Here is a 15,633-nt window from a genome sequence, read left to right on the forward strand (position 1 = left end):
CGCCCGTCCCCCGCCGCCCGCTCCGCTCCGCTCCGCGCAGGGGCCGCGCCCGCGCCCCCGCCCCCGCCGCGCGTGTGCGCGCCCGGCAGCGCGCGGGGGCGCGCCCGGAGCCCCCTCCCCGCCGTCACCGCAGATCAGAGGAAGGTGCGAGCGGAGGGGGAGCCGGTTTACAATTTCAAACGCGGCCTCCCCGCAGCGGCTTCATTAGCATATGTCAGGGGACCGCCGTATATATATACACACGCGCGGGGCTGATGAGCAGCACCCCGCCGCCCGGCTCACACCCTCTCGGATCAGCACGGCTCGGCCCCGTTCCGCTCCTCTCGGCCCTGCCGGCTCCCCATGCTTGGGGCTCCGCCGCGCACCCCCACATGCCCACCGGGACCGGCCGGCAGCCGCTCTCCGCCGCCGCCGCGCCCTAGCCCGCTCGCCCCGCGCCCGCATGGCTCCGCTGGCCGAGGTGGGCGGCTTCCTGGGCAGCCTGGACGGCCTGGGGCAGCCGGTGGGCGCCCACTTCTTGCTGCCGCCCGCCGGGGAGCGCCCGGCGCTGCTCGGGGACCGCCGCGCCCCGGCGGAGCGGGGAGACCGCCGCGCCCCGGCCGCGGCAGCGGCGGCGGAGCTGGCGCACTTGCAGGGCATCCTGCGGCGGCGGCAGCTCTACTGCCGCACCGGCTTCCACCTGCAGATCCTGCCCGACGGCAGCGTGCGTGGCACCCGCCAGGACCACAGCCTCTTCGGTAGGCGGCTGCGGCGCGGCCCCGCGTGTGCGTGTGTGGGTGTGTGCGTGAGCGCCTCTGTGTGCACCTGGGCGGGAGCAGTCTGCTCTTGGGAGGGAGATGTGATGCTGGTGATGCCGAGGCAGGTGGATGAGTCCTCAGAACCGAAAGGCTTCACCCTCCGGCGTTTGGCCATGGGGTCTGCGCCAGGGCAGGGTAGTGAGGGAGGGCTGTGCATCCCAGGTGACTCAGGAGGCAGGAACTGCTCAGCCTGTGCTGGGGGTCCATAAGCACAGGAATACACCAGTAGGTTTAGTGGGAATGGTGAGGAGTCAGACTGATCCTTTTTGTATTCACTATTGGTGTTGGAGCTTCTTGGGCCTCTGTAAAACAGTATAGGTCACAGGCTTGGGTGTGCTGATCCTTAGGCTGCACTAGACTGCTTTGCTTCACAGAAGGACATAAAGCTGAAGCAGAAGAGCCTAAAATGCCTCTTTGATTAAGTGCTTAAAATGCTCCCCAGCCAGCTTTCTGTGTCAATAAACCCAAAGGAGGTGAAGACAACCTGTGATATGAGAGTAAATCCCAAATAGTAGTTGTAGTTGTAGAGGCTGGACATCTGAACAAACCTGCTGTTGTCAACTATATGTGAGTTTTGGTGTGTATTGGTTTAGCAGTCATAAAAAGGTGATTAAAGAGTTTCCTATCATCCTCCCCATAGTCAAAACAATCTGCTGGAATGGCTCTTAATTGCTTTTATAACACATGGGTGTTTTAAGAAGTAGAAGAGCAGTAGTCAGACAGTTCTTCTCACAAGGAAGATTTCCTACAGCATGTAAACATGAAATAATTGTTTGCTTTAAAGGGAAAATCAAGTTAGCCAGAGATCTAACATTTAGCAGGCTTTTTAGAATTGTACTACCTTTATTCTACCACTACTCTTGGCAGGTTTGTCTGATGTGGTTTCTTTGTGGGTTGTATCACCTGCTTATTATGCTTTCGGAAAAGAGTGGCTTTGAAAATGATATCAGAAAGACAAAATGCCTCCAAACCTTTTATGGAACTCTGTGCTTTATGAACTTGAAAACTAGGATGATTTATGTATGATACAGTTTTTAATGCTTACTCTTTGTAAAGGATTTATTTTCTTTGCTGTTTGTTAATACAACTAAGAAACCTGCTGAAGCTCAATTAAAATTTAAAAAAATTAAATTATTGGATAGTCCAGATAGTCCATCTGTCTGAGACTGAAAATTGTCCTGAAATCATAAATAGTAAGCAGACAAAAAGTCATAATCAGCTGCACTATTTAAAACGACTTAGATTCAGGGATTTTTAAAAACATTTTGTGGTTTTGCTGCTGAACAGCAATATCTTAGATATGATTCTGGCACTTCTTTTTGAGGCTTTGTTTATGTTGTTAACAACTTCCAAAAAGCCAGTTCACACGTTCCTTTTCTTTCATGTTTTGGATGTGCTGTAATCTGTGCATATCAATTGGTTAAGTATGTTGGCTTACCTTTGCCAAATTCAGGCTTCAAATAGTACCTCATGTCTCAAATACTTTATTAATATATATTACATTTTTGGGCCAATGTAATATAAATAATGTTATAATCCAAACAGTAGCAAAAAAAGCAGCATATTTTATTTACTTTAAAAGCCTGTACTAAAGACAGCAAGTTGTGTCAAGAGGTGTGGGCCCATATGCTAGATAAGATGTCTGGCAAATACTTTTCTTTTTCTGTGGGTAGATTCTGTTATATAAAATTCCCATCTGTACTTTGATTTCCATTCAAATGACCTAATAATGGATGTGTTTTTTTAAGATAACTCTGTAGAAGTAGTAAAGCATATTTTCAGGTAATTCAAACCAATCTTCCAATATTTGAGTAGGCAGTTTAGCAAATAGTGTACAATCATTAAAGATTCCAACAGCATGGTAGTAATGGCTTTAGTCTCAGTGTTGAATAAAATCCTTTCATATTCAACATTTTGAAAAAGTTTCTTAAATGGTGAAGGATTCATGTTCCTAGATGAGGCTTCTCAGACTGCTTTTCTGTGAACGTTGTGTGCATTTTCACATAGTATTTGAAATTTCAGAGAAACTAGGCCACATTGACTATAATACATGCTTTTTCTACTTGTTTTCAACTGAGCTTTTGGATGCTATGTGTTTTATGGTTACAAAATTAATTAAAGCAATTTTCTTTTCCCAGGTATCCTTGAATTCATCAGTGTGGCAGTGGGACTGGTCAGTATTAGAGGCGTGGACAGTGGCCTTTACCTTGGAATGAACGAGAAGGGAGAACTCTATGGCTCTGTAAGTACCACTTTTATATCAGCTCATACATGTTTAGGTTTTTCATTTGCTTTCTAACACAATGCAACCCCCTCAAGGAGTTAATCTCAGCTTTCAAAACGCTAACATCTTTTCCTGTAGAAATGTGTAATGTATTTTTGAAGTACACAATGTAGCCTTGGATATTTCAACAAAATAGAATTGATTTTTACATAGCTATGAGAGTAATACCAGTCCTACTCTACTTTCAAGTTTTCAAAACATCTTAAGATAAAATATTTTGCTTTTCTACTTCCTTTGGTTGTGGTCATTCCAATTTAAAATGTGAGAAGTGATGCACACCACAAAGAAATACTTCCTGCTCTGTTACATTGCATTTGAGTCCCTCTACCAAATCTCATTTCTAGGATAGTAGTTAGCCCAAGACAGAACTCTACATAATACAATTTATTCCAAGATTAATTTAAAATAAATCATAAATAAGTAATGTTTTCTTACAGTAAATGTTAAATAATTAATTCTTTAAATACAACATTTTAGGTGTACAGGTCCAAGTTTACAAACTCATTGTCAGGTCTGCATACTCTTCTTGGGTTTGGTTTGTTGACATTTAAATGAACAGTAAAACTACACAAAGCCTAAAGCATTTTATTTATTTTTATAATATCTTTTTCATGTCTTCAAATATCTAGTGGCAACTTAACTTATTTTTCTTTTCTCTTTCTTTCTGTAGGAGAAACTAACTTCTGAGTGCATCTTCAGGGAACAATTTGAGGAAAACTGGTACAACACTTACTCATCCAATGTCTACAAACATGGGGATTCGGGGCGGAGGTACTTTGTAGCACTTAATAAAGACGGTACTCCCAGAGATGGGGCAAGGTCCAAAAGACATCAGAAATTCACCCATTTCTTGCCCCGGCCTGTGGATCCTGAAAGAGTTCCAGAACTGTACAAAGATGTGTTAGGATACAGCTGAGCAAAGAGGCAGCTTTGGCAAATAGGCAAACTGGAGCTGTTGCCCATGCTTTCGTGGCCGTGCCAGCATGAGGAACCTGCAGTGGTCTAAGATGCTGGATGTGAAGAATCCACTTGGTGAAAGGCAAGCCTCTGTTTTCTAACCACTGGATTTAGGAGACAAAGCCTTGAAGCTGAGTGCGGACCAGCCTCCTCAAGACTTGCTGAATGGTTTGGTAGCCAGTCACCAGGGGGAAGTGGGACTTCTTAAAACATAACCAACTCCTGGCAATTCCGTCTGGATTACTGTGGCCTGTAGATTAGCAAGGAACCATCTACATCATATGGATGAGACAATGCTGGAAGAAATAGAAAGAAATGGACTATAAAATAGTAATAAATCCTGAGAACTGTGTGTGAAGTTTTACAGGCTCCACTTTAGTGATGGACATTAGATGTCAATACATAGTAGTCAAAACTGGAACTTTTCTTCAGGATGGACCTATTTATATATCTCCAGATAGCATATATTTATTTTATATATTTATTTATTAAAGAGTTTATTTTTTACTGGGATATGAAGAGAATACAAGTTCCTAACCCCAATGAGAAATCATTTACAGTGCCAATATTTACTCTGAGTAGTGTCATGATACAGAAATGACATTACCTTGCAATGCATCCAAAACCTGAACGTTTGTGTTTCATTGTTTATCAGTTACAGATAAGTTTATATTTTATGTGCATATCATTGCCTTGTAACTGTCCTTATTTGGAAAAGAATGTTTAATTTTTTTTTTACTTATGAGAGTGCCTTACAGATTGTATTAAATTCAAATGCACATTTAAAAAGGGAATTAAAAGTTACTTCACTTACCTTGGTTTACTGTTATTTTTAAACTCTTAGCACACTATGTACAACATTTCACACCTGCCACAGTTGTGAAGTGTGTATTGCAGTTATCTTGAAAGAAAAACTAATATTAACTCTTGAAATCTTGGTTCAAATCACAACATGCTTGATGGTTTTTGGCCAAAGAATTCCTACTATCTTTACTAACATACAAATAGCTATTCTCTGTAAAATTTTTATGCAGTATTCTCATGATTTATTGTTTTTATCGATATGGTTAAGGGGAAACAAGTTCAAAGTGCAAAGTTTCAATACTGCTGTATGAAAAGATTTTGAGTGAGAGTTGTTTCTCTGCTGAGTACAGAGAAGCCTAAGAAGGCAACTTTCTTACCTTAATGCCTCATCTAGGCAATATTTTCAGCATAAGATGTTCTGTGAAAGCTGTCAGAACAAAGATGAGCTGTCTCTGTTAGTTACAGCTATAAAACTGGCAGATCATACTAATTTAATTCAGAACTGTCAGTTATGAAGCACAAACTCATCTGAATATTAACTGATCGGGAAGTCTGCTCTGCAGGAATACAAAGGGTAATGACAGATTTATGATTTAGACCTAAACCGACTGAAGCTTGCTGTCACATGATTGCCACCTGCGTGGACAAGGCTGGCCCAGGAAAACTGCAGGAAGGCAGTTCAGGAGGGGGCACCAGAGGTGGTCTCGTGTTTCAGATGCCAATGCTCCCAGTGGGCTCCTGCTCAAGATACTCATTTACATTCAGTTTTATGCAGTTGTATATAGTCAAGTACTGCACATGCATAATTTATATAAAATCAAGGTATCAATGGAAAGCATTTTCCAGCATATAGCACACTTGCTATAACCTTCTCTGTGCCAGAGCTGCTTCTGCTCTATATTGAGGAGTGGATGCGCATAGGTTACTGATGGATTGTTGACAAAATCATTTTACTTTCTGCCAAATAGAAATCAAAGGCAGATACACAAAAGCATGCTTCAGCACTTTGTGGCCAGCAATGTGTAACTTACTGAGATAAAAGGTTTCATTTAAATTTTCTGGAAAATCAGAAGTGAAAGATCTATAGTACACTGAAGACATCTTAGTAAAATAACATTGTAATGCACTCTAGTTTACCATAAAATACTGATTTTGTGGGTGACATTGAGTCCCATTAGTAATAGATCAATAGCTGAAGATAAAAGTAAATGCTTTTAATAGAAAAATTCTTCCTCTGCATCTTAAAATATAGTTTATTCCATATAAATTGTGTCAAAAAGAAGTAGCTGCTGCTTAGGATATAATTCCCATGCATTTCTGGCAAACACATTCAGTGTTTAAACTATATCAGGAAGAATTCTCTCTCTTTGGATTGCCAGTTTACTGTTTATCTTCAAAAGTACATTGAAGATGTCAAGGGCTGTAATCAACCTTGTTATTATCATTGTGCACCTTTATTTCACAGATATAATACAGCCTATAACAGTAACTGAGGATACCTCTAAATGCTAAATCATCATCTGAAACTTCTGGATCCAAACACATACCCAACATCTAAGTGAAGAAGAAGAGTGATACATGGTTGTCCCATTACCATTTTTGATATATGCAAATAAACCTTGAACAAAATATAATGGAGCAGGTACAGTGGTGATGAATGACGGTACAAAACCTCCAGAGCATTGAAAAGCTGTCACAGCCTCTTTTTTAGATTCTGATGGATTGCCATTGAAGAAATACATAGAGGTTCCTTTTTCATTTTGCTTGCAGCATTTATGTACTCTCTGTTACCTCCTGTCCATTGTGATCTTCAGATGCAGTTAATGTTTTTCTAGTTTGAGAATGGTGGATACAAAAGTTACACCTCAAAAGGGCAAAATTTAGATGTTATTAAACTAATAACTTTAATTGTCAGAGGTTGGGGGGGTTTTGTGTGTGATTTTCACTCCCACTTCAAAAAGCCCAACCACACAGAGGGAGGGGTTTGTTCTGTTTAACCAGTAGAATAAATGATCTAGTTTAACTCTCATTATATTTTAATAACTGTATAAATCTGAAAGATGTGGGCTGCTCTGATACTATGAAGAGAGTAATCTGAAGGAGGTGACAATGTTCAAAGTTCAGAGGAAATCTCTGAAGGCAGAGAAAATGCCACATCTTCAAATAAATTCCTGCGTAATTGACTGCCCTATTTTTGCCTTTCCTCATTTATTGTTTTTCCCAGGGAAGAAGAATCATTCAAGACAGTTAATTCAGTTTGTGCAGCAGTTGCAGGTCCACTTTATGCTTCCTATGGATTCTCCTAAAAGCTGTAAAATTTGGCCCTTTGATCTCAGAGCTAGCTTGAAACTAAGTGCTCCATGCCAGTTCTGTATTTCTTAATATATTTTGGGTTTTGCTACTCTGTTTTTCAAGTTGTGTCAGAAATAGCATACTGGTCATACAAAATATTTTCTGAAAGCCAGGAGGAACCTTGACTTCTCAGCACATTTGAAGTGAAATTTTTACTTCTATTAATCTTTGTGCACTTAATTGGACTGCAGAAAATAGCATTCCTAAGTCCTCTCTGGAAGTTTTACAGGCATAATAGTTACCAGATATAGCAGAACTCAAATTCCTCTGAAAATGGGTATTTCTTAAATAGACAAGCTGATATAATCACCAAAAGTGGACAGTTAGTCTATAAGGTCAGAAAACCTGGACAGCTAGTCTATAAGGGTCTTTTCTGTGTCATTTGTGTTTGCATGGAGCAGTTTGATCCTGTCCATATCTTCAAGTTGCTATCACAAGCATATTGATGTTATCTTTCATACTCAGGTGTGACAGCCAGCTTCATGGCTTCTGTCTGAGAATTGAAATCCCTGGTATGGCCATGCACTCTGGTAGCACTTCAGGGTTGGGCAGAGTTTACTTTCTGACATGTGAGAGTCATTTAACAAGTTCACTTTCATCATAGCTTTCATTTCCAGCTACCTTCATTTCTTGAGGTTCTTTGTTTGCTCTTTTTTTCATAGGCATCTAATCTAGCTTCAGTAACCTTGTGAAGTTCACCTAAACATAGGCCTTTACCAGCAGCTATAAGAGCAGTGGGTGCAATTTAGTTATTTTTGCTGCTTATATAGTCTTTATAGGACTGCTGTGCTATGGCTCTAGTTACACCATTGCAAATTAGGTTTACCATACTACTTTTTCTATGCAGCAAAGAACTAAACAGAGGTAAGGCAATTTTATACACCATAAATGTCTCTTGATTATTGCCCTCATATACTGGACCAAGCCTGTGTCATATACTGAGAACATGGTGGTAGGATGCTTAAGTTTTGCTCCTTTTGCTCCATGCTGCATGGAGAAGCTATTGGTAAGGAGACATTTTGGAGATCTTTACTGCATTTTCTCCTTTCACTTTTAATGTGAGCAAAACTATTGACTTCACCACTACTCCAATCTCTGCAAGTAAATGGTACTTTTTTAATAGCAGATCCATCTGAAGACTCAAACATTGTATGCAAATAACAACAGCTGCATGAGATAAGACACTACCACCTTGGGGGAGAGAGTACTTCACACTGGAAGGAGTGTAAGACATACATTCTAGAGATTCTCTATCAGTTCTTCTCTGGGCTATTTCTTTTTATCAGGAAGAAAAGAGCAACAAAGATTTCATAATGTTGAAAAATATGGTGGTGGAATTCTTCACTTTCTGGATAATTGCATAAATGTACACTTTATCAGACATTTCTCTTAAGAAAATTTCCTTTGCAGGTGTGTGTTCAGCAGCTGTGGTGGGATTGTTGCTGTTACTGTACCTGGTGTCAGTGCTTGTCTCAGTACATGGCAATAAATATATTGCTAGAAAGGGAAAGAGAACAGAACATTCTGAAGTTGTTATATGCCATTAAATGGTAATCTGGGAAGTTTGGATTATGGAATTAGTTTTAACTCAGTTTTTGATACACAGCCTTGCATAAGTTTTGACAATCCTTTATGATTTCTTAACATTCAGAGATTCAAGGGCAGAAAACCAGAAAGTTGTAAAAGTTCCTCAGGTGGACTATACTTAACCATGACATCTTTATCAATAAGTTGTGCACAAATAATAAGAAAAAAAAATCCAAACAGGGAAGAGGTCAAACAGTTACTTCTATTGCCTGTTGGAGAGAGATTAAGTTTCAAACAGAAATTGGTTGGCAGCTTGCCAAAATAGCTGTTTAATCTGCAACATGATCAGTCACTAGAATCATTCTGGAAGTGCAGGAAAAAGAGAAAACACTGAATTAAAACACTGGTGACAGTAGCTCTCTGTATTTTGAACATATCCAAAAATGCTGTTCTCTCATTATAGCGAGCCTCTCATAAGGCAGTTTATGGGGAAAAAGAGTAAAAGTGTTAGAAAGGCAGTCTTTTGAACAGTGAACTTAGTAAAACTCTTCCTGTGGTAAGGTCCTGGTTTATATATTTTGAATAATTACAGCAAAATTTAATCATGTTTTATTTCACTTCAAATATCACAAACCATGTATTACTTTCATGCATATCTTCAAGTCAGGAGTGGTATCTGATTTACAAATAGAACCCATTTAAATACATTAGTCACTTTTGACTCCCAAATGTAAACTTTAAAATATCTATATCTATAGTCTCTATAGATATATAGATATACCTATAGTCTATACAGATATATAATATATCTCTAGCATATATTTATGAAATTTTCAAATTACTTTCAAGTGTTTCTGTTGTTCCTGACAAAGACAGTCTCAGTAGCTGATAGAGTGGGAGAAATGTTTGTTTCTTTATTGTTGCTCTAAGATCATCCATTCACCTCTAATTCCAGTGACTATAAAGTGCAATAGACATGAACATGGGTCTCAAGACAAATAGGTTTGTCTTAGGGTGATTTCATCTGTAGGTGGCTGAGATATCAGAAGGTGATGATAGGCAACTATGCTTACACTAAGGAGTTTTTAGCACTTGACACCTATTGTGCTGAAGTATCTGGATAAAAACATTAAGTGATATTAGATACAAGTCATCAATGTTCTGCTAATGCTGATTTTATGTTTTCTAGTCTGCTGAAGACAGAAAATATTATTTCCTTTTCTGGTAGAGATATGGATGGAAGCTTGGTATAAATATGATGAAGGTGAAATGATAGAAAGAGAATATTCTCAAGACTTTTTTGCAAACTCTGAGATGATCTTCACAATTATTAAATTTTCCTTACTTCTCTGATCAGGTGGGTTATCAAGTTTTGAACTCCAAAAAAACTCTTTTTATTTTTAGGTGGACAAAGGCTGTATGTTCATCTCTTAGATTTAGCACTACTTTGGCCACCTACTCTTTCTGAAAACTAACATAATCCAATGACATAATGAAAACTCATAGCTGCCTTCTCCTCTTTGTTCTGCCTTTTCCTTTAGCTATTCAAACTTGGGCCTACCTATTTAAGTCTTTATATTTTAATTTCACACCTATCAGGTGACAAGATGTCTAATTAATCATTAAACTAAACAAATGCTGAAAAGTCTTATAAGACAGATAACTGTATACTTTGTCAAGAATATTAACCTGTTCCAGAATGGGCCTGTTAAAATGATCTATACCTTTGGCAACTTTCAACACAAAGATGAGTACATGATTGTAACCTAATGTATTCCAGCTTTTATTTAGAGCAGATTTTGATTTTTAAAATGTCAGCTGGTAGCTTTTCCCGTTCAGGAAACTCTTTGTCATGGTTGTACAAAGCTATGCTGTCTTTCTGGCCCTCCAGTCAAACTTTCACAATCATAGTTCTTACCTGCTGAGATTTCGTGTAGTGATCTGGATATCTGGGTTTTTTCTTATTTTATTCTAATTTTTCTTATTGATCACTTTACAGTTAATCCAAAGGAATCCCTACTCTTACTAGAATGGTATACCTTTTTGTACAAACAGTAGATTTTTGCTGTGAGAGGTTTGCTTTGTCTAAACTTTCCTCGGTGATCTAGAATTCAGTACTTAACAGTCACCAAATGATGAGCAAATGCTCTTAATTCTATGCTGTTATCTTTATGTATAAAGGAGAAACTGTGAACATTGAGCTCTGTGTGGCACAGTACCTAGTGACTCACAATGTTTTTTTTAGGTCATGGTGCCATGGGTATCCTTTCCAAAAAGAAAGTCTCCTGAGGTGAGTGTTGTGCTTGTAAATGCTGAACATTTTAAGGTGCAGTATGAAGTTATCTCATATGTTATGAAGTTCTCATCTGAGACATTTCTCATGGCTGTATCCAAGTACATGGCTGTATTGCAAACACCATATTACATTTGATTTATTATGAAAAATTGTGCTCAAGATACTCACATTTGCATAGTGGTTGTGGTTTTGTGGCTTATAACCTCAGTTAACTTCTCCAGTTGATTGTAATGAGGAGGTAAATTCTTTTATCTAGGAATGTGTCTGCTAATCTTAACTATGTAAAGTGTTCTCTATTCTGTGATGGTGCTGGGCATTCAGCTACAAAAAGACATTAATGTAGTTTTTCTTCATGGCATATACACCTTGAAAAGCTGAAGATATTTAATTCTAGGTTATTAGCAGTGTTTGCCTTAATCTGTTCCATTTGCTCTCACCTTCTTTAGGTCACTCTTTAGGATGCATTTCCTATCCCTAAGCATCCCTGAGAAAGATCTCTTGCAGCTCAGCAATGCTTTTTCAAAGACTGTCTCAAGTGAGCAAAAATCAAGTGCATCTCATATCCAGGTATTTTGTATGCATTTTTAATATTTTTTCTTGCTGCCTTTGGCTATTAGTGCATTCAGGATCAAACTCCAGACCTTTCTTTGCTGTGCAGGGTAGTAGCCCTTGCTACCTTTGCATATTTAGGCAGCCCCTTGACAGTGTTTCAAATGAAAAGTTGACAGATGATGAATGACACACAGCACTCTCATATGTTTTCATATTAAAAAAAAAGGTACTATTGTTTCAAAACAGCAAAATGCTTTTATCTCATGAAGAAACTTCAATAACTCTATGAAAGTTTTGGTTTCTTAAAGAGTTGGTGAGTGTGCCCATATGTTTTTGTATGATTCTTTTATGAAGCTGGCCAGTGATGATGAAATTAGCATGTTTTGATCTATATACAAGCTGTTCATAAAGAACTTGAAAGGAGTAGTTAGGAAAATCCAAGTGCTGAAACATTTAAGATATACTTTCTGGTCTCACTTTTGTGTGATTGTCAGCCAGGGACTATCATGATTAAGGTAGCTTGCCAATTGCCTGCCACAGATACAATATTTATTGCTGTAGTGGGGATTTCCTATCAGAGATCTGAAGACAGACTTTTATACATTGTTTCTGCTAGGTAACTTATTCAAATCAGCAGGAGAAATCTGATAGTAAGATAAAAATAACCAAGAAAAATGTAATTTTGGTCATAGGGCTCATTTGAACTTCATTTTTTTTGTTCAGGTTTTCCTTCACATGGCTGAAAAAAGGTGAAGGAAATTGGCTGATGTTCCTCTTTTCTATACAAAATTAATAATTGTTTAATGATGTTAAAATTAATGTATTTTGCTACTGACTTAGGAGGTATAAGATTTATTTTTTTCATGCTATTAGAAGGTAGATTATACAGTTTTGCAGGAAATTAATCTCTTTTGAGGCTGTTGGAAATATATGGGAATACTCATCTAATCAAATATAGTTGGCTAACATTTCTGCTTCTCTTTTCCTAAGACAGAAATAGACAGTGTTTTAAAGCACTAAGAATGACAGGATGGGGTTAACATATTGTGAACTATTCCCAGTCCCATGGCCCTACTATTCACAGAAACTGTGCTCTCCAAGCAATTGAATCCCTCCAAAGGTTGATCAGTTAGTCATTAATTTTTATTCTGTGTACATAACCTCCTGTTTCCCTTCGTAGGCACATTCACCTCCATGAGCAGATCAGGTCTTCCTAATTATGCATTTTTACATTTTTTTAGAAACTATAGCCTTAATTCCTTGTTCAACCAGCATCTCCCATTTCATTGGAGAGACCTGGACTCTTCTCATGAAGGTTATGCTCCTGTTGCTTGTATTGTTTAGTATTTACTGTCAGAGACAGCTCTGGATTTTGGATTTTAAACAGCTGCTCTCCCACTTTTACATCTTCCTACACCAAGGGAAGGCATCGTCTTGCCTCCCAAGGCATGCCAAATCCCTCACCCAGGGGGGCTACCTTCACCTGCAGCACTAACACTGCTCCTGTGCAAAGAGGAGCAGCTGAGGCAGGTGCAGGAGCAGGGCAGGGACACGGAGAGCCTGAGCACAAGCCCAGTGCTGAGGGGTGAGGACAGCAAAGCCGTGCGTGCAGGGAGGGAGGCAAAGGCAGCCAGAGATAAAACTGCTGGCCTAGTGTTTAGCCCTTGGTTATAGAGCTGGGAAGTAGGATCAGAAACTGTCTGTTTTTAGAGATCTGACACAGATCTCATTGGCTGTCTATCCTTAAAAGGCAGATGATATTTTTCCTTTGAAGAGCATTCAGTAGAATCTCACTTTCCATATTCTCTGAGCTATAGCACCCGAGGCCTGTTTGGGTGCAGGTTTCCATAGCGCTGTTTTTATTTGCCAGATAAACAGTGAAAGAGGTGATTGGCAAACATAATGGTGTTTTTCTCACACTCTACTAACTATATGGGGAACAAGTTTATTTGATAGGGCATGCTGATCAAACCAAACTTTTATAGTAATGGGGTTCTTTTGTCATCAATGTCTTATTATACAAAAACCTAAAGACTTTGGACTATATAGTCACTTCTGGTCTGGCACATTCACTCATAGATCAAAGAGACCATCAGAATTATTAACCTCTATAATTTTTCATGTCTACAATTTAAATTTAAAATTTCCCAAATCCCTTTGGTGGCTCTCTAGCACATTAAAGTTTTTCAAATATTACAACCAAAAGTTTCAATAAATTATTATTTTATTTTGAAGCATGAATATCTTAGTAAACACAAATGTGAGAATATTTTGTTTCAAGTCTGAGTTATTATCTCATTGTGTCCAATGAGAAGAGAAATTTTGCCAGAAGCTATTTTACCAGAAAGGCATGAAAAGACACACTGCAGAGCCATTAGCAAGAGTTTCAGTGGGAGCTTCACTGGGAATTTTAGCCACCTCTGATGCATCATTGCAAACTCACAAACCATGATCTGCAATGTCTTTTTCCTTTAATCATCATCATCATCATCCTCCTGGCTTTCAGCTTTTTAAAGACCTCGGTTTAAAAGTTATATTTCTGCTAGCCAGATGAAAGATATCATGGTAGAAAAAGAAAAGTTCTTAGCCGTGTAGATCAGAAATAACAGGAAAAGATTGGAAAAAATATTTTTCATGTACTATAATTACTAAAATAACTATTTTCTTCCTTTACCTGCATGCTTTCTATCTATTTTAGTGCATTTACATCATCTCATCACATTATGCATAGTCTTAGTGCTCTCAAAGGGCCAATAATAGTGTCAATCTGCTGCTTTCTAATTTCCTGGAATGGAGTATCTTGCCAATAAAGTGAAGCAGAAAATCAAATTAAGAGACTCCTGTATTTTAATGAAGTTTGAAAAGAAAAGTAGTGGGCAAAAAATAATGCCATTATAAAAAGAGAAAAGACCAAGAGGGCATAAAAGAGATAGTTTGTGTCTCACAAAAGAGACACAAACTTGTGGCCAAATCTGTGATATTCCTCTACTGGTGCACAACACTGGTAATTAAGGGAAAAAAAAAAAAAAGGGAAACATGCTAATTTCACACAGGTGGGAAAAACCAATCAGCTCAGATAGGGTACAAAAATAACAAGTAGCCTGAGGTAGGGCTTTGTAGCACATCTGCTGTAATTCTGTACTACTCAGAGCTCCACCTTTCACAGAAATGCTTTCCCAGCCTTCAGGGTAAATGCCAGTAAAGGACATGGCATTTTGATAACATGCCTTTCCAGAGGAATAGATGGAATTCTAAAGAACCAGAGATTCTTAAAATGCTTGTCTCATCAGCCGTTATTTGAAAAATAGAAATCCCTTCAGGAATATTGTGAGACAAAAGCAGTCCTAAAGTGGACTGCTTTTGTGCACACTGCCTGAGTGTTCTGTACATGGAAGGACAGCACAACATTAAGGAGGGTGCTGTCTCTTATCAGGCACCTGCAGTATTAGCCCTGTAACCTTGAGAAGTACAATCCAAAGGAACACAACATCAGTAGCCATGTTGGCATCATGTACACTGCAAAGAGACAGAGAGAGAGAGAGAGAGAAATAAACCACATTTTTAAACTGACAATTATTTCTTCATGGTTTAAGTGCTGCTGAAAGCCTATTGACAGAAAGTATAAAAGTATAGATCTGCATGGATGGAATGACTAAAATGATGAACAGGTTTTTTAGCTGGAAATTAAGTTTGTATGCTTTGGTGGTAGAATTTATTCCCAGACAAAAAAAAAAAAACAACAAAACAACAAACCAAACCAAAAGCAAACAAATAAACAAAGAACAACAAAGAAAACCCACAAAGAAAAGCCCCCAAACCCCCCTCAAAACAAAAACCCAACAACAACAAAAACAACCAAACCAAAAACACAAAAAAAGGCAGCATCTGAGGCATTTGAGAGCAATCTTTATCCTGAAGAGAAGCCTACATATCATGAATAATTTTTTGTTAGTAGTTTTCCTTATGAACAGTGGTACAAGATTGAATGAAAGGGTCTGCCCATCAATCTCAATATCCTACACAGTGTCCAGTGCCAAATGTGAAGGACAGAAGATTTGACCAGG

General features: G+C 38.7%; 1 protein-coding gene across 1 annotated transcript; it reads left to right on the top strand.

The window, feature by feature from the left end:
• Positions 1-157: 157 nt before the first annotated feature.
• FGF20 (fibroblast growth factor 20) lies at positions 158-4,831 on the top strand. The gene is made up of 3 exons (XM_039700133.1): positions 158-737; positions 2,936-3,039; positions 3,752-4,831. Exons 1-3 carry the CDS (start codon positions 212-214, stop codon positions 3,995-3,997), a joined length of 876 nt encoding a protein of 291 aa, XP_039556067.1. The 5' UTR covers positions 158-211; the 3' UTR covers positions 3,998-4,831.
• Positions 4,832-15,633: the final 10,802 nt, after the last annotated feature.

This window comes from Passer montanus, unplaced genomic scaffold (genome assembly GCF_014805655.1).
Source record: "Passer montanus isolate IOZ18808 unplaced genomic scaffold, ASM1480565v1 scaffold14, whole genome shotgun sequence".
NCBI lineage: Eukaryota > Metazoa > Chordata > Aves > Passeriformes > Passeridae > Passer > Passer montanus.

What these genes read in the sequence shown, in the direction of transcription:
- FGF20 (XM_039700133.1), top strand. Translation starts at nt 212, where the DNA reads ATGTCAGGGGACCGCCGTATATATATACACACGCGCGGGGCTGATGAG. An exon ending in CCAGGACCACAGCCTCTTCG is followed by an intron (nt 738 to 2,935) that starts GTAGGCGGCTGC and finishes TTCTTTTCCCAG; the next exon opens with GTATCCTTGAATTCATCAGT. An exon ending in AGGGAGAACTCTATGGCTCT is followed by an intron (nt 3,040 to 3,751) that starts GTAAGTACCACT and finishes TTCTTTCTGTAG; the next exon opens with GAGAAACTAACTTCTGAGTG.